Source organism: Hemibagrus wyckioides, linkage group LG04 (assembly GCF_019097595.1).
Source record: "Hemibagrus wyckioides isolate EC202008001 linkage group LG04, SWU_Hwy_1.0, whole genome shotgun sequence".
Taxonomy (NCBI): Eukaryota; Metazoa; Chordata; class Actinopteri; order Siluriformes; family Bagridae; genus Hemibagrus; species Hemibagrus wyckioides.
This window is the reverse complement of record NC_080713.1, coordinates 4,154,906-4,178,419: the sequence shown is the minus strand read 5'-3', so window position 1 is coordinate 4,178,419 and position 23,514 is coordinate 4,154,906. Positions and strand designations below refer to the sequence as shown.

Here is a 23,514-nt window from a genome sequence, read left to right as displayed (position 1 = left end):
TTGCCTTACCTCTGATCTTGGAAATACAAATAGTTGCTTTAGCAGTATGTTTCGAGTCATTACTCTGCTGCGCCGCTAAATTCTGAGGAATTTACTTAGCGTTAAAAACTTTATATCCATTGAGGAATAAATTCTTTTGATGCCATAAGCCAATTTTCCAATTTTGCATGGCACTGAATTCTACAGATGGGATCATATACTTTTATACAAATGGGGATCCTTGTATAAAAGAGGTTATTATTCCTTAGCGGTTCATCCAATGTTTTTCATAAAGTTGAAATGTTATCCAGTCTAGATATCACATCTATACAATATAGATAGTTTTTTTTTTTTAATTTTGTTAAGATGAGATGGCTATGTCCGAGATGTCTATAAATGACTAAATGTACGTACCATTTTGTTGGTTCATCTCACAGGGGTCGATGATGGGGATGTTTACAGGGCTGATACATGCTGAAGACACCTTCCACGCATTGGCATGCAGCTGTGGTGTTCCTTCTATCATTCCAGCTGGAGAGCTAGTACACAACACAGATCATTTACAAAATTCACACACACACACACAAGCCACAACTTTAAAGGTGATCATTAAAATTTAGTGCCAAACAGAGAAGCTCATACAGGAAGTCATCTCTCAGGTTGCCATTAAGTGTTCCACAGAGTCCGAGGGTGCCAGCTGTCCATGTGCTGTCCAGCTGCACATAGATTCGCCCACCCTGCCAGTCATAATGCAGCTTCAGTCCAAAGGAAGCTCGCAGGCCCACAAATGCCGATGTTATTCTACGCACAGACACTACGTCTAACAAACACACATACAAATACATTAAGCAATTCAATTTGTATTAAGTTACTGTAAAGCCTAGATCAGAAACCTTGAAAACTAGTAGTTAAATAATTAATAAATATAAACAATAGACAGTAACCTTAAAATAATAATAGGTTCAAACAAAATGGCATCATCTGAGGGGAGACAATGTTACACTGAAGAGGAAAGCATCTCCAAACAACAAAAATAAAACTTGATGTAATAAAAAGGATACAGTTACCATCTGAATAAGGAAGGCTGACAACCATGCTGGCCCCAATAATGACCTCTCCTTCTCTATTGAGGGTGACCTGCTTGCTGACGTCTTCATCCACCACCAAAGTCACTGAGTGACTACAGGAATCTTCCTGAGACTGACACATACACCAAAAATTAAACATTATACTGTATATCCTTCAGTTGTATTAATTTGAGCATATATGTTCTCAAAGTGACTTTCGGGTTTAGTGAATCACATTTTGCTTGCAAAATTAATGGATTTGGATTGACACTGCCATGTAAATTAGGTGAAAACACCCAAACTGCATATTCATCAAGACAAATTAACAAGTCCTGCTGATATAAAGCTCCAATCATATAAAAAGTGCAAGTGCACATTTTCACTTATATTTTGGATATTTATACACTCATCGCAAAACTTAGAGCTTGAATCTTTCTTGTTTACAGCAATGACCAGACTAGAGAAAATAAAATATATTTATAGGTTTCAAATGTCAAAAAACCTTCCAAGTGCTCCCACCGGCACTAAGAGATTTACATACAGACTTAAAAAATTCTACAATTAAACAATAAAGAAGGGTGGATTTAAATACAAAATAATAGAGCAAGTGATTTTGCAGAAGTATACAGCTTGATATCTCTATTTTTGTATGGGAAACAAACTACACATTAATCAGCAAAAGAAGTGAATATCAGTGGTGCTCTAAAGCAGAGGTGTCTGATCCTATCTTCAGAGCGCTGTATGTCTGCAGATTTTATTCTAACCAATCAGGAATCACATTTAGTTTTGTCAGATATCTGCTAAAGTGTTGGAATGAAAACAGCCACACCAGCTAACTCCCCTTCTTTAAACAACATATGTAGATATGACATGTAGGATTTTGGAAATGAAAGCTAAATATGGCAGGTTAAAGGAGAAAAAAGTTTCGTATTGGCTCATACACACACATGAGCACAAGCACATTCAGCCTTACCTCTCCGCATGCTGAATACTGCACCGTGACAGTAAACTTGGTGTTGCCACGGCTCTTCACCAGTACATACTGGCACTTGCCCGTATGCATGTAAATGCGGCCATCAAACGTGGTCACATGGGTGTCACCCATCACTGTACACTCCGCTAGCATTTAACACACACATACACAGAAATCCTTAGATAAACTACTTTAGAACGAACAATTCTTCCACATGTTTGAAAACATTTTGACGATACAAAAAAACACAGGGATTAAACCACATGAACGGGGAAAAGGAAATAAATCTTACAAGTGCAATTGTTTTCAGTGCAGTTCCATACTCCTCCCATGCAGACACTGAAAAAACATAATGACAGGAAGACAGAGCCGATAAATTGACAAACTGCCATTGCATCACTTAAAAGATTATGAAAGAACATCCTCAATGCATGAGTTCTTACGCACAGTGGCAAATTTATTTCTATGAAAAATCAAATTAGAGAATGTACATTTTAAAGGTTTATGTGGTATTAAAGCAAAATGAAAGTGACCTAAAAGAAATGTAAATGCCCCAGATAATGGTCTGAGTGAGCATAAGCATAAGCATAATGGAGATTTTTGAACAAGTGCAAATATACATATAACGTGAGGCCAATGGACCGAATGCACCCTGTTCCTGCTGTTACATCAATTTGGAACAATGTACAAAAACAGCATTATTGAAATATAGGGGTGTATAATATAGATCATAATACAATACATCACAATGCAAATATGTGGTGATAAGGAAATGTGCAATATCAGCATTCTATGAATTATGCATCTAATGCAATTGGACTGTTTGAACACCAGAGGTCCCAAACTCTCAAGCACAGCTATTATTCTAAATGACATGGGTTCATTACCAGACACTACAGCCCTGCTCCAGCACGTGACCCAAAGGATAAGCGGTGCCATGATATACACATGGACACTGAGACACCGCTATACAAGTACCATTCTGTAGAATCAACCCTGGAGTGAAAACAGAGAGGAAAAATGAGAGCCATTTGTAAACAGACACAAAATACCCATTTCCAGCACCATTACTGAGCACTGAGAGCCAGTTCTCTAGACATAGGCCCGCATTCTCAAAGATGATTTAACACAGGCACCGCATTATAGGTCATGAATACTATTAGTAGGAGGATATGAGGCTTTTGTTACTCTAGAAATAAAATACAAATCCTGGAGCACTCAGTCAAGCTGAATCATATGCACTGTATAAGTGTACTGATAAAGAGTTATATAACACACAAAAGGGAGGTCTATGGCATTAAAATTACCATCAGGGCAGTAGCACCCATCCAAGCAGTGCAGATTGGTGCCTAGACACTCTTTTTCAAAAGTGCAGGTGGGGGGGCAGCAACTGATACAGTCTCTATGGACAAAGCTATCTTCACATCCGTCTGCTGTAACACACAACATAACAATATTCAATACAATTAATGTTTGATTGTGTGAGCGGACAGATCCCAGACTCAAAGAGATTAAAAAAAAACTGTAAACAAGGATTGGGTGCAGATTACTGACCAGGGCTGAAAAAAATATTGAAGTTTATTAAAAACAAATAAAATTACAGACAATACATATTGTATTTACAGGAAAGGTATGAGCTATTTACCGGGATGCACCATTCCTGTTCTTCATCACTGACACAGAACATAAACACTGCTCTCACATAATTGCTAATTATGCAAAGCATCAACTAAGATTGAGACATGATTTAAGAATATTTGTGCATTCTGTTTTAATGAATGATCTGCTGTCTCAGTCAGCAACACACTAGTTCACAACATAAAATACATCACCAAATGAATATTGTTTCTTAGCGCATCCCTTGATAAGGAGTGAGAATGGGTATCAAGTTCATAGGAACTGTTTAATACTCTGAACACTGCAAACCTCTTGAGGTAGTAATAAATTATCAGAAGAGTTAATGACATTATTAAAATTTCTATTTCATAGACTAATTTCCCTGGAAGGATTGCCCTTGAGTAACCTGTTTAATGTTTAATAAATGGGATGGGCTAGACTGACCACATGTAGGGAAGCTGTCTCTCCATTCTCGGACCGGATAACCGACATGGGAGCAGGCCCTGGTGTATTCGACAAGTGTCCGGCAAAATGTTTCTTCATCATGTGAGCTGAAAAAAATGGACAGCATCAAAATCTCTATATCTTTTACAATTTTGGTATGTATGATATCTTTCACCTGCAAGGCTCATAACTGGACCATAAAGGGATCAGAGAGACCATGGAGGTAAAGCAAACATCCAAATTATAGATAGACAACTTAAGACATACACCGAACAGGCGTAACATTATGACCACCATTATGAGCCATACCTGAAACTCTGCCTAAATTCAACTGTCCTCACTTTAATCACCCTATTAAACACATTCTGTTCTTCTTCATGTGCACACAGTAATAAACACAGATACGCTCATAGCTATAATAATCATTGTAGTAACTGCAGTGTCGCATTTCAAAAAGATAGAGAGAGAGCGAGAGAGGAATGTCGTTAACCCAGTACAAATTCTATTCTATTCTATTCTAAACAAATTATATGTATAAATGATGCTATGATTCTATTACCTGCTTATGATTCATTTCTGAGCTTATGCGATAGAAACGCATAAAATAGCTACTGTGAATATTCGCTCTATTAATAGTATTTAATTTTAGGCTCATAAATATTCAGATGCATCCAATTACTACATTTTAACTTATTTGCTGCCTTTGAATGCATTTTAGAGCCTTTATACATAGGACAATGTGCACATTTATATATTTTCTAGTACTGACACCCAACAAATCCAATTTAATTATACCAATTATATTATCTTATTCTGTATTAAATTCTGCATATCGTATAACACATACACACATGAATACACATGTTGATGTTACTTACACACATAGATCTGAGACACAGCTGGCAACGAATGGATTGGGATCTATATTCTCGTGGCAGGAGATGAAAGGAAAGAAAAGCAAAGCACTGCACTTCTCAATGGCATCCTGTGTAAGGGACAGAAAACATGTTGTCTAAATACAGTAACTAAATTTTAGTTTTCCTAATCAGCATACGGGTTCTCTTTTACTTTCTCTTTCATTACATTCTTTTTTATGCTATACTTACATTTTTATTAAACTTTACTGTATATTCTATATTTTAAGTATTTTGTTAAGTTATGCTTGTTTCCCTCCCTTGTTGAGAGGAGTATACAGAGTATACAGAATTTCATTGTACTAGTATATGACAATAAAACTCTTGATTTGAATTGAAATAATGTAGAAATCATAATACAGTAACACACCTACATACACATTCTAACCATTTCTGTCCCCACTTTGTATTTAATGTCCTCAAATACTCGGCAGTTAATTAGCACATGGCAATTCCTCTGATGGTTAACTACCCAATTCAAGAAAGAACATTAATTATATGCTAAAAGAAAATTTAAACAGATATTAATGTGAGTAAATGAAACAGATGTGTAAGTACATTTCTAATGACTAATAATTACCAACACATTTTTTTGTGTTTTATTACTCTCGGGGTCCCTGGTTGTTGATTTTCTTGTCTTTCCCAAAGACGGATAAAAATTGTATAAAGGCATGAAAAGCTTCTTTTGAAATAAATAGAATTTTCTGCATTTTTTTACCATTTACTAACCATGAGTTAATGGAAAAGAAAAAGAAAATGCATGCTTGACCCTCACATTGCTATCTTACACACTTACATCCATTTCAGACTCAGATGAGCATGGTCCAGGAAAGTCATCATCTATAGCTGGACAAGGTGGCTCATGAGGAAGGTCCACGATCCAGCTGTTCCCAAACTCAGCAATGTCATCTGTTTTTATACCTAAACGTACAAAAAACAAAAATTAAACCTAAAAACCTAAAACCTATATCTGTTTTGATACAGATATTCACTCTCTATCTAGAGTGCAGGAGACCAAAAATGATGTAATAATTGTATATTAATTCCTACAAAATACAGATCGCAGATAATATACTCGGAAACCGATGAAACGTGACCAAAAACTGGAACATTTGAGCTCGTCCTTTCATGTGCATTACTCCTGTCACAACAAACTCAAAGTCTACCGCAGCTACATGCAGAACTGATGTAATTCATCTGAACTGGTTGCTGATAGATATGATAAGTATGTCTCGGCCTGTTTGTCTCACCGTGACTGCTGCTGAGATCATCTGATCCGTCATCATTGTAGTTTCCGCACAGGCCACAAGGCCGTCCTTTGTGCTCCTCTGTCATTTTGAGGTAGACGCCGGAGCTTCCATCCCAGGCCAGAGAGAAGCCAAACGTGCTCTTCACCAGGATGTAGTCAGCCAGTCGCTCGATAAAGACATTGTGAACCGTCTGGGGCAAAGTCAGTCTATAGCGACAGAATAAGAACAAAATTAAAAATACCAGAGAGACTTCATTTTCATTTGAAAGGCAAGAAAATGGCTGGAGTCAATCAGGATGAGCATCTAATTGCTGCTAAATATAGTGCTTTGAAAAAAGAAAACAGTCTCAACAACACAATGACACACACAATGACTTCCATTGTGTTAAAAGAAAGTATTATAATCTTAGAAAGAAAAAAAATATTAATATTAATGTGCATATTTGTTTGACTTTTCTTCCCTTTACTTTACTGTTTTATTTATATATATATGTCTTATTAGACTAACCTCTGTTCCCCCTTCAGCACCCGGTAACCTATAATGTGGATCTCCTCCTCGTTAGGAATGAAAAGACTGAGAGAACGAGTACAAGAGTACACTGAGCCATGACAGGAACGACTGTTGTGAACCTGCCATTCAAAGAAAGACAGAGAGAAAGTCAGGTAGAAGAACTGGGAGGCAATCTGAGGACAGATAAAGAAGGAGTCAGTAAAAAAAACCCCAAAGCATTCAGAATGCCCTCATTTCTATTTCTATTTCAAGCTATTTTGTCATGTTTAAACAAAATGTATGTGAAGGGCTTCATTAGTCTTGCTGATGTACTCTGACTGAAGGTAAAATGTCACAGTAAAAAAAACTCTGTAGGTTAAGTGTGTTTTGACACCGTGGTCTTTAGCTCAGCTTCACCTAACAGGGTGCTAAAAAAGCATCTGTAACTCACCCACACAGTATACCGGGGCTCTGGTGAGTGACAGTCTTTGGCCAAGATATATGAACATGTTCCAGGGAAGTAGTAGTACATCCCATCGAATGTCTCAAAATGGTGCTGACCCCATGAGCGACAAATCCCATCCCGGTCCTGCCCGAGGTTGGGAACTGAAATCGATAGACATGTTTTGGTTAATTAAAAAACTCATGTCAAACATTGTGCTGAACATCAGTTTAATATCATTTACTGCATATCCTACTCTCTATTGAAAAGCTCTTGCCCTGACATAGAGTTAACTAAAACACAAAAGGAAGAGACTGAGGCAATGTTCTCCTGAGCAAATCCAAAAAATATCCACTAAATGCACACACACAGAGATAAAAACATTTCAAAATTTATATACAAAAAATGTAACAAAAATCACACATAAAATATTCCTTATCGACTGCTATAGAAAATTTTATGATATGATCTTAATAATAATGTTTTTATAGATACTGTATATGTCTAGATCATTATCATTATTATCATAATTTGTACTATTTGGCAACTCCTTTCAGTGATTTTTCTTTTTAAAGCTTGGTACCTCTTTACTTGACTAGAAATAGTAGAAAGAACAGGCAATATTTGCTATAAATATTATACTATAAAGAGCATTATCTGCAGTGATTATCTATACATTGCAAAGCATATGTATATCCTGTGCACACTCTACTTACAGCTATCATAGTAATAATTCAAGTTATATTTGTTAAATTAGTATCTCACAAGTTTTTTTTTATCCCCTTAGAAGTTTCTCTTTTGTTAATACACTTTGCAATACCACAAAATACCCCTAGGAGCACACACACATCCCTTTTGAGAAAACCAGGTCTATGCAGCTAAGAAAACATCTTATCTGTCTTAAATCTGCACTGTTTCTTGCTGTATTTAAGATTACGATTAGTGATACCCCAAGGAGAAAAAAACAAAAAAAACACTTCCTGCATCATGGTCCTGACCTGTTATTGCCCTGGACACACCTGGGTGCTTTATGGTAGGTCTATACCTGGTTAATTTAACATATGTACAGAGGGTCTTTGTCAGCAGCACTTTGCTCCAAGCACATTTGTAACCCAATGCCAGCAAATTCACAGAAGAAATGAAGCATACTTGCTGGCCACAGATAAAAGTGCACTGTGTATTACATTCGATTGAGTCGTTTATACTGACCTTACCGTTTTACAATTCCGATTCGTTTTAAGATACGGTGTGCGGTAAGGTGAGTGCATTCGATTTCATTCATCGGGAATCGTGATACTGTATTAGTGAACCGTTCAAAAAGTTTATTTCAGCAAAAAAACAACTTCGGCTTTTATTTACTGATTAAATTTACCTAATAAAAAATTTTCTAGCAAAGCTCTGCCTACAGAAAAAGCTCAAAATTCACCCTATAAAACATTGCACTTTATGTCTTAAACACTGAGACTCCTGTTTTATGTACACCGGCTAACTCAAAGTAGTGTCTTTTACGATGTTATCATCTATAGGTTCACTAGATCTCCACCCATAATAAATCACTGTTTCACCTCAACTACAGTCACAATTTCTTTCTAAATTGCTGATCTGCGGTTTTTTATCACATCACCTTGCCAGGTAACTAAACATTCTAATGAACTAACCAGGTAACTAACTTCTAATTTATTATCCCTGAATCTTGAGATTTCAAGCCTTTTCTTATAATCTTGTTCATATATTCTTGTTTTTTTTGTAGATAAAATATATAAGTATAATGAGCCTGTTAAGGTACTGTATATTTCTTTGCTTTTGATTAAGCACAAATTTTTAATTTTTTGACAAGACTATTATTGTATATGTATCAATGTGTACTAAGGAAAAGAAAACTTTTGAAATGTAAAATATTTACTTTTAAAAATATATTATGCAGATGAATATATTTCTCAGTAATTTATGTGCACCATTAACTGATTAAATGACATAATACACAATATTCAAGCTTTTTTGGCACATTTTTTTTTGCACGCTTCAGAACTTTATCACAATACCTAGGTTCTACTGAGAAGGAAGTTGTCCAGAAAGTCTTTTTGTATTTTTGCTGCATTTGTGTTCCTGAGATAAAGTCTGTCCCATTTGGAGGGCAGCATAAGGACATCTGTCTAAGGTTCCGCATTTGGCTAAAATACCTAAAGCGACGAACAAGGGCTGAAAACTTGTAACTCTGTGCTTTAATATGGAGTCATAAAACTTATAGAGGTTTTAAAACATTTACACAGTGTTTTGTACTGCTTGTAAGACTTTTCAGACTTCTCAGAATTTAATGCTATATAGTGCAACGGCAATGAAAATCCATGGAATAACATGGTGAATGATATCGTGATATTTTCTTTTGACACGTTTTATGATAATTGATGGGGAGGATGGGGTTCATAAAACGAAAGAAAAAATAATAGAATAGAAGAATAACTTGGCAAATATTGGATATTTTTAAGCTTAAGACTTTAAAGTGATGCATCATGGGCAATCAATGTTTTATTTCTAATGACAGTGCAGGTACTTTAAAGGTTACATCAATACCATGGATACCATTGGAAGGTATAATTAAACATAATTGTAAATAATATTTCAGTTTTCTTTCTCACCTTTAAAAAGTTCTAAAACTTAGTCAGGAAAATCAGCAAACGTGTCTGGGATATACGCATATTGTTCTTTTGATACAGCTTTATCTTGTTTGGTGTGTGTGTGTGTGTGTGTGTGTGTTTGTGTGTCAACCCCACACCATAACCCTACCTTCAACAAACTTTTCACTTGGCACAATGCAAATGTTACACATTTTACACAATGAAGGCTAAAGCTAACAAAAATGATGGATTATTCTTAAATAATATTATGATAAATTATGTATTCAGAGTTTTTTACAGCAAAACCTACAAGAGCAATGTTTTGTTCAGAGGCTTAATGTGGTGTGTGTGTGTGTGTGTGTGTTACTCACTGATCTGGCAGCGGTCTCCCAGAGCCTGGAACTGTGCACAGTCACACTGGCCCCCGTCCTGACACCAGCCACCATTAAGACACCCACAATACTCTACAAACACATATACATATATACACCTGACATTACTAGCGTAATATGTTGGTATTTATAAATCAGCTATAAATCTATGAATGAGACTCAGGTATAAACTGTTTTAGAAAGACATCCCATGCTAATCCTATGACTATCCATGTGGAGCCATCCTTAGCAGCAGTGTGTGATTCTCAAACTACTTTAAATTTTCGTTTTCAATTGTGTTTGCTAGAGTGATAATCATAACCCCTATTCAGACGGGATTAGTTTTCTGAAATAATGACATAATGATAAAGATTTCCTTACATCCTGTAAGAGATTTCGTCTCTATAGAGACACTCATCTCCTACGACTATTAAAAGGACACGTCAGAGAAGCGTCACTTGTTTACGGCTCAGGATTCCTACCTACCACCATTTGAGTGTAGCTTGTGGGCTTGTGTTAAAGTTTTTCCAAGGGTAAAATTTCACACTCAACAATAAGTGAGTGAAACTCCGTCGAGAGGATTCATGTAGGTGCGTTACCTGAGGATGCATCTCGAGCTGTATAGTTACGCAGGACACTTCGATGGAGAGTTGAATCAGACAGCACTGCACTGACGGCCTGCAAATAGAAATGGCTTATAGATACGTGAACGTTCTTTTTGTTTCAAGCCGAACAGATGTCATAAGGTCATGTTCGATTTCTGAGTGTGGAGTCAGATTAGTAAGACTGAGTCCGTGTTTCCTTTAAAATGGTGTGACAGCTACAGACGTTTGGGAGTTGGGCTCTTAGTGCTGTTGCATTTGTGCTAAGTTTACAAAGACAGCTTTGTCAACATGCAGAATAGCTTAGGACTTTGTGTGTGTGTGTGTGTGTGTGTGTGTGTGTGGTTGCTACACTCTTTCCCTAGACATTTTCTCTTAGGTGTACTCACCTCCTCACGGAAGAGATCTCGTTTCTGGCGCAGTGCATTAACTCTCCTTTTAGGAGTAGCACAAAGAGAGCAGTATTAAAAGCACAGTGACGGTGGGAGCGCACCATTAGATCTACTTAAGATGCCACACAGAAACATTAATGAAGGAGCATGGTGATGGGGAAGAAAGTCGCAATTCAAAGCCTCGCATTATCACTGACATTACAGGATTAATCTGCAAACTTTGAAATGAAGGCTAATCTAACCGTGATAAACTTTATAATGGGGCCAATTTAACTGACTGTCAAAACAAGCTTAGTGTCTCTCTTCATCGCTGTCTCTCTCTCTCTCTCTCGCTCTCACTCTGTCTCTCTGCCTGTCTGTATATCTCTTAACATTAACATTTAGTTAATATATATGACAAACACACAAATATTCTCTCTCTCTCTCTCTCTCTCTCTCTCTGTCTCTCTGTCTGTCTCTCTCTGTGTCTCGCTCTCTCTGTGTCTTTCTCTCTCAGTCTCTCTCTCTGTCTTTTTCTCGCTCTCACGGTCTCTCTGACTGTCTGTCTATCTCTTAACATTAACATTCAGTTAATATTTAAGACAAATATACAAATGTTCTCTCTCTCGCTCTCTCTGTGTCTCACTCTCTCTGTCTTTCTCTCTCAGTCTCTCTCTCTCTCTCTCTGTCTCTCTCTCTCTCTCTCTGGCTGTGTCTCTCTCTGTCTCTTTTTGTCTCTCTCTCTGTCTCTTTCTCGCTCTCACTCTATCTCTCTGTCTGTCTATCTGTTAACATTAACATTCAGTTAATATTTATGACAAATACTCTCTCTCTCTCTCTCTCTCGCTCACACACACACACACACACACAAAAACTACAGTCCCATGAGAGGTAACATATTCTCAATTACTAGCTGAAAACTTTGCTCAGAATAAGAGAAAATAAGCTGTAATGTAAGGAAACGTCTTAAATCAATCACTGAGGTAATTTTCTAGAACTTTCTTTCCTCCGAGCCGCACATAAAACAGTATAGTTTTAGGCTGCAAAAAGTAAAATCACTCCATTTTCTGATTCTTTAAACACAATTTTGTCCATAAAGATAATAAAATAAATAAATAAATAAATAAATAAGACATTTTATTCAAAATACGTACCTATTCAAGTTATTTTCTGTTTTTGATACCTGGCAAAGGAATCCTATTAAACAGGAAAGTGTTAGCCTGAGTGAGGTGTTTTAATAAAAACTGACGAATAAATAAAGAAAAACACAAAGGTAGAATTTCGAGTAATACCATAAACAGTGTTAGTATCAAATTTAAAGTCACAATACATTTAGAAAAGTTTAATATATTTCATTTGAACCACGTTATGCGATAAATGAGCTCCAAAGAAAATGAATTGTTTCGATGCTACTATGCTAATTAACGGTCCGTTATATAATGCGTCAGAAATTTAGCATCAGTTTCCTACCTGGAAATACGACCAGTCTGAGGAAGAAAAGCGTCCAGAGAGAAAACAGCTTCACTTTCCGCTGTTCGTTCATCTCAGGGCAGCGTCCGTATGGAAACAGTTTAAAATTATGAAGCCATTTTTCTTTTCTTTTTTGCTTTTTGTACTAAAGCTGCCGTCAGCTCTATGGAAGCAGGCTACTAAAAAAAAACCGGGTCACGCGCTGGGATGAGTTTTTATCCTGAGCGGCCCGTGGCCAATTCCCATCTTCAGCTAGAGTGCAGTCTCTCTCTCTCTCTCTCTCTCTCTCTCTCTCTCTACCTGAGCGCAGGTACAGCGTCCATCATAATAACCCCGATCACCCTCTCATGGGTGGAGTCTCTACCTGAGTGAGGATACTGTAACCATTATAATACCCTCCATCACCCATGGGTGGAGTCTCTACCTGAGCGCAGGTACAGCGTCCATCATAATAACATCAATCACCCACTCATTATAATATCCTCGATTACCCTCTCGTGGGTGGAGTCTCTACCTGAGTGAGGATACTGTAACCATTATAATACCCTCCATCACCCATGGGTGGAGTCTCTACCTGAGCGCAGGTACAGCGTCCATCATAATAACATCAATCACCCTCTCATTATAATATCCTCGATTACCCTCTCGTGGGTGGAGTCTCTACCTGAGTGAGGATACTGTATCCATTATAATATCCCCCATCACTTTCTCATGGGTGGAATATCTGCCTGAGCACCGGTACAGCGTCCATCATAATAACATCAATCACCCTCTTATGGGTGGAGTCCCTACCTGAGTGAGGATACTGTAACCATTATAATACCCTCAATCACCCTCTTATGGGTGGAGTCTCTACCTGAGCGCAGTTACAGCATCCATCATAATAACATCAATCACCCTCTCATTATAATATCCTCGATTACCCTCTCGTGGGTGGAGTCTCTACCTGAGTGAGGATACTGTAACCATTATAATACCCTCAATCACCCTCTTATGGGTGGAGTCTCTACCTGAGCGCAGTTACAGCATCCATCATAATAACATCAATCACCCTCTCATTATAATATCCTCGATTACCCTCTCGTGGGTGGAGTCTCTACCTGAGTGAGGATACTGTATCCATTATAATATCCTCCATCACTTTCTCATGGGTGGAATATCTGCCTGAGCACCGGTACAACGTCCATCATAATAACCCTGATCACCTCTTGTGGGTGGAGTCTCTACCTGAGTGCGGATAATGTATCCATTATAATACCCTCCATCACCCTCTCATGGGTGGAGTCTCTGCCTGAGAGCCAGTACAGCGTCCATCATAATACCCTCAGTCACCCTCTCATGGGTGGAGTCTTTACCTGAGTGAGGATACTGTATCCATTATAATACCCTCCATCACCCTCTCATGGGTGGAGTCTCTGCCTGAGAGCCAGTACAGCGTCCATCATAATACCCTCAGTCACCCTCTCATGGGTGGAGTCTTTACCTGAGTGAGGATACTGTATCCATTATAATACCCTCAATCACCCTCTTATGGGTGGAGCCTCTACCTGAGCGCAGGTACAGCGTCCATCATAATAACCCCGATCACCCTCTCGTGGGTGGAGCCTCTACCTGAGCGCAGGTACAGCGTCCATCATAATAACCCTGATCACCCTCTCGTGGGTGGAGTCTCTACCTGAGTGAGTCTCAGTGGGTGGAGTCTCTCTACCCTCCATCACCCTAGTCTCTAACTGAGCGTAGGTACAGCGTCTGTTATAGTGTCCATAATAAATTTGATCACCTGCTTAGGGGTGGAGTCACAGGTACAGCATCCATCATAATAACATCAATCAACCTCTCATGGGTGGAGTCTCTACTTCAGCGCAGTTACAGAGTCCATCATAATATCATCAATCACTCTCTTCTGGGTCAGGTCTCTATTGTGAATTTAACAAAAAACACTATAGAAATTCACCATTAACATTTTAATGTAGCACTGAAATAGTAAGGGAGTCAGGGGACAGACATAATTGTACACAAAAATCAATCAATCAATCAATCAATCAATCAATCAATCAATAATAATAATAATAAAACAAAAACATTTTTAAAAGTTTGAAAGCATCTATATTTTGTTTTGGTTTTCCTAGAATAATTATACTTTTTTATTTATTAATAAACTGTTTTGTCATATTAATAATAATTAAATCAATGAATTATTGAATAAAAGGTTGCATTTTCTTGCTGTTGTCATATCTAACAAATCTAAACAATACTTAAACTAGACAAAGACTAAAATCTCAATTAATATGGTTTATAATAAATCTTGTGACATCTTTTCAGAATTGTTTTGTGTTCAAACCATCTGCTCAAACTAGAGCATCGACAGTGACGTTTTCAATGCGCGCCGCGAACGGGCCACTGATTTAGACGTCACTGGGGAACATGGCGGCGTGCTTTATGTTGGGACGAGTTTCTTCAAATTTAACTTATGCACTGCCCAGAGTTTTGCATACAAATGTTTTCTCTCCTGCTCGACTGCTGGCGAGAACGTGTTTTAAAAGAGATCTGTCACTGACTCCTCGCTTTTCTTCAGGTATTCGCTAGTCTTGTCTGGGTTGATTAGTGGCGACATGCACAGAAACTTTTCACACACTAACACAGCTAGTGAAGTTAAAGCATGCACACGGCTAGGTGACTCGGTTCGAGCTGTACTCGGGTTCATCACATAGATCAGTGATGGTTAACGTGTTATTAACGTGAACGTGAGTGTAGAAATATTTAGGTCATGAAGAGATCGCAAGTCGTCTGTCTGTCTATCTCTCAGGCTATCTCAGACTCTGCTTGTCTAACTGTCTGTCTGTCTGTCTGTCTCTCTCTCTCTCTCTCTCTCTCTCTCTCTTTGTGTGTGTCTGTCTATCTATCTATCTATGTATCTAGAAAGATAGTTTTGAGTTTGTCTTTTCCATTTAATTTTATAGGTACTATGTTTCATGTTGTCATTATAAATTGTAAGAGAGAGCAGCTGTGAGGAAAGTCTGCACACTAGCTATAATAATAATTCTGAGTAGTGTATTTCTGCTTAACCTAAAATAGTTGTTGTGGTTTAGTTCTGGTCAGCAGCGTCATGTTCTTCTGTGAGTTTAATAACCACTGTAAATGATAATGTTAGGAATGTGCTATGAGGAATGCAGGGCGCAGCATTAGCGGATTATACGACCAAAACAAGGAGATAGAAAAGCATTTTATTCAGTAGTCAATAGAAGTCAAACGGGATTAGGAATTAAGGACGTATAGAAGATGGATGGATGGATATGGGGATTTGTGGTCATTCAGCTACAAGAGCATAAGTGAGTTCAGTCGGTTCATCCCAAAGATGTCGGTGGGGTTGGGTCAGAATCAGGACTTCGTGCGGGACACTCGATTTTTTCCACTACAAACTTGGCAAACCATATCTTAATAGAGCTTGATTTGCGCACAATGCAGTTTGGAACAATTTGGAACCCCTGGTCCCAGTGACAGAAAATCTTAATGCATCAGCATGCAAAGACATTCTAGACAAATGTGTGCTTCAAATTTTGGCCCACATATGGTCAGGTGTCCACATACCTTTGGCCACTTAGTGTATGTATCACTTAAAAACAATCCTGTGTATCTTGCACATTCTAAGAATATGCAAAGTTCTGAGGTCTGGTAACACTGTTCATACATTTTCCCAGCCTTTATATTAGAAAAACTTTAAATGAAGTGCTATGCTGATTAATCTTTATAGTAACACCTTTTCCTTCTTTTGTGCCTCAATCACAGCACTGAAGTACACAGACAAACATGAGTGGGTGCGAGTGGAAAATGGCGTAGGCACTGTGGGCATCAGTAACTTTGCTCAGGTGAGTAAAGTATCAGTGTTCAAAGAGATTCAGTGTAACTTTAGAATAAGCCACAATAATTTACATACAGTGACATCACCGGTTTGATTTATATGCAATTACGAAACCCAAGTCTGTTTTTTTTTTATTAGGTTAGACTGAAGAAACCTATTTTAATGTGAAGGTTAAAATTCGCTTTCACATATTTTTCTATCAAAACACTGTACAAGAAGTGTATCTCATATAACATTTGCATTTGCAAGACGCCTTTATGCAGAGTGACTCATTTTGTACAACTGAGCAATTAAGGGTTAAGGGCCTTGCTCAGGGGCCCAGCAGTGGCAGCTTGGTGTACCTGGGATTTGAACTCCCAACCTTCCAAGCAATAGTCTAGCACCTTCACCACTAAGCTACCACATATTTCTGATTTTTTTGTTCAGAAAAGTGCTCTGTGTTTCTTAGTGGGTAGAGAATGTCATGTTTGCCATCTCCAGATCTCTTCTTCTTCTTCTTCTTCTTCAGAATTCAACGTGAACTAAACATGCTTGTCATCTTCCTTCTGATCTGTCTATCTATCTATCTATCTATCTATCTATCTATCTATCTATCTATCTATCTATCTATCTATCTATCTATCTATCTATCTAATTTATTGATTGATTGATTTATAATACATGTCCCAAAAAACTTCTAATTCTCAGCCCACCTTTATCCTGTGGTGCTCTATAGTGGTCAAAAACCTTTAACAATATATTTATGTGCATTTACACGTCCACCTGGATGTTATATGGTGTAGATAAAGACGTAAAGCAGCTATTGATCCACACAGATAAATACTCAGTGTCTGGTTTTAGCTCAGTTTAATGACTTCTGCTTCATCTCTCCAGGAGGCTTTGGGTGATGTGGTGTATTGTGGTCTTCCTGATGTTGGCACAAAACTCTCCCAATCAGGTACCAATCTGTATATTTAGCACACAAACATTCTGTGGTATTTTCTAAATGGTATGAATGAAAGGTACTGACTTTAAAAAGTCATTTGTACTCAAGTGTTCCACATTCCTGCTTTGTGTGCAGATGAGTTCGGTGCTCTGGAGAGTGTGAAGGCAGCGAGCGAGCTGTACTCACCTTTAACCGGAGAGGTGACTGAAGTTAACCATGCTCTTTCTGACAATCCTGGACTGGTCAATAAGTCATGCTACAAAGATGGTGAGATTCTTCATTCATGATCTTTTTTTTAAGTTGTCAGCACACAGCTGCATGAAAACGAGGCATAAGCCAACTAGGGCTGCAACTAATGATTATTTTGGTTGTCGACTAATCTATCGATTATTTTTTCGATTAGTCACGATTATTTTGGCAGCATCTATTTCAGGCTTCAGTTTTACCTCATCTGCTCAAGGCTACACATCAGTATGTCATCCTGTTGTCAGTCATTGACAAAATAAGTTCTCAAAAGAAATTGAAATATTGACCCATGACACGTGTATTTGTAGCATAAATGTATTTTAACAAATTGTGATCATAAAAATAATTAAATAATACAAAATTACAGTGCAAGTTGTCTTTAAACAAAAAGACAATTTGCAGTCTAAACAGCAGCAGTTATCCTGACTTGCATGGATGTTATAAGGTTAACACAAACTAGAAGAATTGCTTTGCTTAAAGTGACAGTCCTGTCCATAAAAGTAAAAAAGTGCATCCTTTTTGAAATCTTGCTGCGTTGTCTTGAAGTTCTAATTTTCAAATACAGCTTCAAATGTAAACAAAAACATTTTCCAACCCAAATAACTGAATAATATTTTATAACCACTTTGAATTGCAGTGTAGGAACGTAAGCATATCAACATGCTCGGGTGTGAGGCTGGCTCTCTTCTTTGAGGTAATGTTCCCAGCTGCTGAGAAGAGACGCTCAGATGGAGTAGAAGTAGCGGGAATGTACAAGAATGACTTGGCTAGCGATGCAAGTGTTGGATACTTTGCTTCATTTGACTTCCACCAAGATAGGGGATTCTCTGTCTTGGAGTGAGGCTGCTCTCCAAAGTACATCAGTACCTACCATAGGACAACAGATAAAACATTAGCCTTGTGACTACATTTGGCAAGTTACAATTGATTTAAAATCTTAATAAGAACTGTTCTAATTTATATTTAAAAAATCTTACCTCGTTTGTGATAGCTTGGTTGTGAGCATCCTGTTTATTGGTCTCACTGTCACTGTCTGTTGAGGAGTCACACCCAGTGAATCAAGAGCTGAAACAGACCCATCTGAAATTCTCTTAGCTGATGTATTGGCTTCCTCATTCTCACTGGCACATTGGTTCTTCACAGTCCCTTGCATTGACTGTAAGGCTAGAGATTGTACTTTATTTTGAACACTGAACCTCTCCCCTGTTGTCAGAAATTTCAGTTTCCGAAAACGTGGGTCTAGTGCAGCTGCAATAATCGGTATGTTTGGGTTATCATCCGTGACAGTGACCTCTCTAGACCAGCATGCAGTGGTCTCCTCTGAAGCAGCTGCCTGGAAGGCCTGCACAGAACCTGTATCATAGATGGTGTGAGTGGACTTCAAAAGCCCGCAGGGCAGAGACTGTCACATAGCTGTCACCACTCAAATAGACAGTGGCGCTTTCAAAGGCCTGAAGAGCTTTAGCCAGTTCCTCTAGCAGGGCCCACTGGTCTGTTTTCAGGTCAAGGTGCTGTTTCACTCTCTGTGTTACTGTCAGGTCTGACAGTGTCGCAGTTAGTGGCCATCTCTGTTCTAGCAGACGAGTCACCATATAAAAGGTGCTGTTCCATCTAGTAGAGACATCTTGGATAAGTTTATTCTCTGGGGTCCCCATCTGTTTCTGTTTGGTCTTCAGCTTGCTTGAAGCCAGTTCACTTTTTTTTGAAGTGCTCTACGAGGCACCTCGCTGCTCTTAGTGTTTTAGTGATCTGAGGATGTTTCAGAGCATGCCTGATCACCAATTACAAAGTATGGCCTGCACAGCGGACTGACTTCCACCCATGTTTTTCTTGCAAAATGTTTGCAGCCAGCACAACATTTGAGCCATTGTCATGGACTACCGCCACAGTCTTGCTTGCAGGGATCTCAAACCTTGCCATGGCCTGCTCAATCCATTCAGCAATATTGGGTCCAGTGTGTCGTTCTTCAAGAGGCATGGTTGTGAGGCAGAAGCTAGTGAGCTCCCAATCATCACTTATAAAGTGACAAGTGATGCCAAGATATGCCTCTGTGGCAACATTGGTCCAGGCATCAGCTGTCAGGGCAATCTTGCTCTTAGTTAATTTAAGAACATCTATAATCTTGGCAACAGCAATTTCATGCTTCCCCTCCATGAGCTTAGTAAAATGAGTTCTGGATGGTAAAATGTAGCCTGAATGGAATGTCTTGATCATCAGCTTGAAGCCCTCATCCTCAACCATGGATATTGGCCTCATGTCCTTGACTATCATGTTAAGGATGCTCTCTGTCAAGACTTCAGCCATTTGAGGGGTGCATGAGCCTCTCCTCATGACAAACTCATCCACACGCCTTTGCTTAACAGTACTAAAATATAGAGAACAAAAGACAGGTGTTTTATTACAGTGTAACACCAAATACTAATTATTACTAACTTTCTATATCTTACAACTGAATTATTAATATGCTCCAAATCACAAATTAACTAGTTGACATCACGTGGAGTTTTATTACCCAAATCATATTACTGTTTTTTTTTACAGATTTAATATCTTACACATGAATTACTGTTGATATGCTCCAAATCAGACAAACTAAATGATATTAAGTGGAGCCGTTTTACTATTAAATATGAACACAAGTATTAACACAAGAAAACACTGGACATGTCAATGTAGGCTACGCCTATAATTCACTGATGACAAATAACTGTTTCATTTTATGAACTGTCCCTTTTGAAGTTCTCTTGGCTGGTGTAATGGCTTCCTCATGACATGCTCCAAACCACAGATGAACTAATTGATAGTAAGTGGAGTCGTTTTACTATTCAAAATAAACGCGAGTATTAAGACGAGCAATAACGGGACATGTCAAAGTCAGCTACGCCTATGACAAATATATTTTCTTTTTTATAAACTAACTTGCGCTATAAAAAAGCGCTATAAGTAATAAAGTAAACTCGCGAACTTACCCATCTGAGGTACATGACACCACAGCTCCCAGGTGCTTGCGCTTGAGATGTTCATGCATCGCTGTAGTGCTGCCATGATATGACAGCTTAACTTCACAGAGTTTGCATGTAACTTGTTTCGCCGTTTTGTTTTCCGTGAAATGTTCCCATACTTTAGAAACTTTTGGTCTCACTTTTTTGCCTTCTTTGTCTGTCCATTCCGCCATATTTCATGCGTTCTTCTTCTTCGGCACGGTGCAAAACCTCCTTTAGTGCGCTTCCTATGGTATATTGGCGGTAGAAATAAAATTTGCCCCACCATGTTATCTTATCATACAGCAGGGTTTTATAATACGACGCGTCGACACTAAAATTCCTCATCGACGAATTTTTATTGTCGACGCAATCGATTATGTCGACTAATTGTTGCAGCCCTAAAGCCAACATGGTTGCTGTGGATGATATTCTTCCACAGGGGGGGAGTGGTGAATCCTCTAAGCTCCTGATCAGAAGGTTTTGAGTTCAAGCCCCAGCAGGGAAATTCTAAAATGACCCTAAAGAAGAAAAAATGATTAACCATACCTGTGCACAGGAATTGTCACTTTGCATCATTAACCCGCATTGTGTGTGTGTTTTTGCACTGCTTTTCCAGGCTGGCTGATAAAAATGACCGTATCAGTACCAGAAGAACTGGATGCTCTAATGGATGAAGCAGCGTACGAGAGATACATCAAGTCTATAGAGGAATAGTAATAATCCAGAACCTCATGTGCATGGATTTGACAAGTTCATGCTCTCCTGTGGGTGAAAATGAAAGACAATACGGTTCGACTGCATAATTCTTATTTACTGATTTGTCTGATTAAAGCCTGCAGCTTTAGTTTAGATGTATAGATATATTCCAGGCGAAAAAGCCTTCAAAATAACCATGGGTTCGATCCAGCGGTACTCAGTGTGCTCTTCCTGCATTCCAGTTTAAGGCTAATATTGTGATGATGGTTCAGTCTGTGTATGATGGAGGTGTATGACACAGAACCTGCATGCTGCCTCAGTATTAGATTTTTATTAGGTTTTTGACGATCTGATCCTTTCTTTGTTTTTTGTTTAAAGTCAGCAGCTGCTAGGTGAAGATTGATAACTAACACTAATTAAAACTACTGATTTTCTGAATTTTGTGTTCTGAATTTTTCCATTTAAGCCTGTTTGTGTTAATAACCGTGTTCTTAATTTGGTTCATTGATTTCAATCAGAAGAAATTGGTTGTTTTGTACTCCATTTCTCCATCATTAGCAGGCCCATCTTAGATCTGTCATTAAGTAAGCATTTACTAATGATCTATTCAATAAATATATATCACACATTACAGTTTAATTATAACTGCACAATAAAAATGGGATTTTCTGTCTCATCGGAAGTATGTGGGTGTGTCAGATCACAAAATGGTCGTTCTCTAGCAAGGCAAACAACTCGTGAACCATGGTAGCACAAAAAACAATGTGCAGGAATGACCGTGTTGGTCTACACATTTCTATCAGCACAGTATTTTCACCCTCGCTATCTAGTTTAAAATGCTAGCCTACTATAACGTGTAGGAGTAGTGAGCACATCACGTCTGGTTTAATAAATTATGAGCTTTACTGTCCTCTGGTTAAGTGCCTACTGTCACACTGAGAGACAAGAGGCTTATTAATGATTTAGGTTGTGAGTTTTGCCAGTGAAGCTTGGCAAGATCATATTAAACAAGCATTTATAATGTTGAGAGATGCCACAAACACAAAAATAAAATAAAATAAAATAAAAGCTCAGATCTGGTCTTATGTGAAAAATATCAGCAAGAATCAAGGGGAAGGTGTACAAGACAGTGGTGAGACCGGCCATGCTGTATGGTTTAGAGGCAGTGTCACTGAGGAAGAGACAGGAGGTAGAGCTGAAGATGTTGAGGTTCTCTTTGGGATTTGACAAGGTTGGACAGGATTAGGAATGAGTACATCATGTTGGACGTTTGGGGGACGAAGTTAGGGAGGCCAGATTAAGATGGTTTGGACGTGTTCAGAGGAGGGAGAGTGAGTATATTGGTAGGAGAATGTTGGACATGGAGCTGCCAGGCAGGAGGCAAAGAGGAAGGCCAAAGAGGAGGTATATGGATGGAATAAATGAGGATATGAAGCTAGTGGGTGCAAGTGTTGAGGACGCAGAAGATGGCGATAGAGATAGTGAAGAGAGATGATTCGTTGTGGAGACCCCTGAAGGGAAAAGCCAAAAGAAGAAGATCTGGTCTTATGCTCAAGTGTAACTGATGTGTATAATAAAAAATTGGTTCCTTAAACAAACTCTTTTAATAGTCTCAATTATTTCATACACACTGCTGCCACTTTGCTAATGCCTTTTACTTTTTAAATATAGAACTACTCAGCATTAACACACACAAACTACTTAAATAAAACAGCATATAAAATGTTAAAAATACGAATTAGCATTATGCTGCAATTTAGATTAAAATTTTGGTAAACCTAACGTCATCATCATCAAGTATAATCCTGGCCAATAGGAAACAGCAGATAAATAAAATTGAGAAATCTCTTAAATGGGGAAAAAATAAATTTTCATTTTCATTAATTACGGAGAGAGAGAGAGAGAAAGAGAGATTCAGTAAAACCTTAACCTGTTGTCACATGAGATGCAGTGTTTGTAGGCAGTGGAACATTCTCACTAAAAGCTTTAGATCACAGTAAGAAGCTGATTATAGAAACGTTGGGGCTTTATTGGTTTTATATTAAATATTAGAACCTGTAATGAATTATACACCAACCTAATAATGTAAGAAACTGCCTGGCGATAATAAATACAAAATCTTAAACACTGCTCAAAACAATTGAAGTCATGTTGCTTTAAAATGTGCATACAATAATAACAACCTATAAATATTGTTTAT

General features: G+C 38.2%; 2 protein-coding genes across 2 annotated transcripts in view; one reads left to right on the top strand and one right to left on the bottom strand.

The window, feature by feature from the left end:
- The window catches only part of otogl (otogelin-like), a 42,115-nt gene extending 27,796 nt beyond the window's left edge, over nt 1-14,319 (bottom strand). The window contains exons 1-16 of the mRNA XM_058387877.1: nt 14,216-14,319; nt 11,153-11,198; nt 10,761-10,839; nt 10,162-10,254; nt 7,185-7,339; nt 6,752-6,873; nt 6,245-6,450; nt 5,791-5,915; nt 4,959-5,065; nt 4,081-4,187; nt 3,327-3,452; nt 2,998-3,015; nt 2,020-2,165; nt 1,047-1,179; nt 622-799; nt 394-518 (exon numbers count right to left, since the gene is read on the bottom strand). Coding sequence (XP_058243860.1) covers nt 394-518; nt 622-799; nt 1,047-1,179; nt 2,020-2,165; nt 2,998-3,015; nt 3,327-3,452; nt 4,081-4,187; nt 4,959-5,065; nt 5,791-5,915; nt 6,245-6,450; nt 6,752-6,873; nt 7,185-7,339; nt 10,162-10,254; nt 10,761-10,839; nt 11,153-11,198; nt 14,216-14,319 — 1,870 coding nt within the window. The remainder of the gene's footprint in view (nt 1-393; nt 519-621; nt 800-1,046; nt 1,180-2,019; nt 2,166-2,997; nt 3,016-3,326; nt 3,453-4,080; nt 4,188-4,958; nt 5,066-5,790; nt 5,916-6,244; nt 6,451-6,751; nt 6,874-7,184; nt 7,340-10,161; nt 10,255-10,760; nt 10,840-11,152; nt 11,199-14,215) is intronic.
- A 681-nt stretch (nt 14,320-15,000) lies between these two features.
- On the top strand, nt 15,001-21,752 carry gcsha (glycine cleavage system protein H (aminomethyl carrier), a). The gene is made up of 5 exons (XM_058388297.1): nt 15,001-15,179; nt 16,391-16,470; nt 17,337-17,400; nt 17,524-17,655; nt 21,235-21,752. The coding sequence occupies exons 1-5, from the start codon at nt 15,029-15,031 to the stop codon at nt 21,330-21,332; spliced, it is 525 nt and encodes a 174-aa protein (XP_058244280.1). The 5' UTR covers nt 15,001-15,028; the 3' UTR covers nt 21,333-21,752.
- The last annotated feature ends 1,762 nt before the right edge of the window (nt 21,753-23,514 follow it).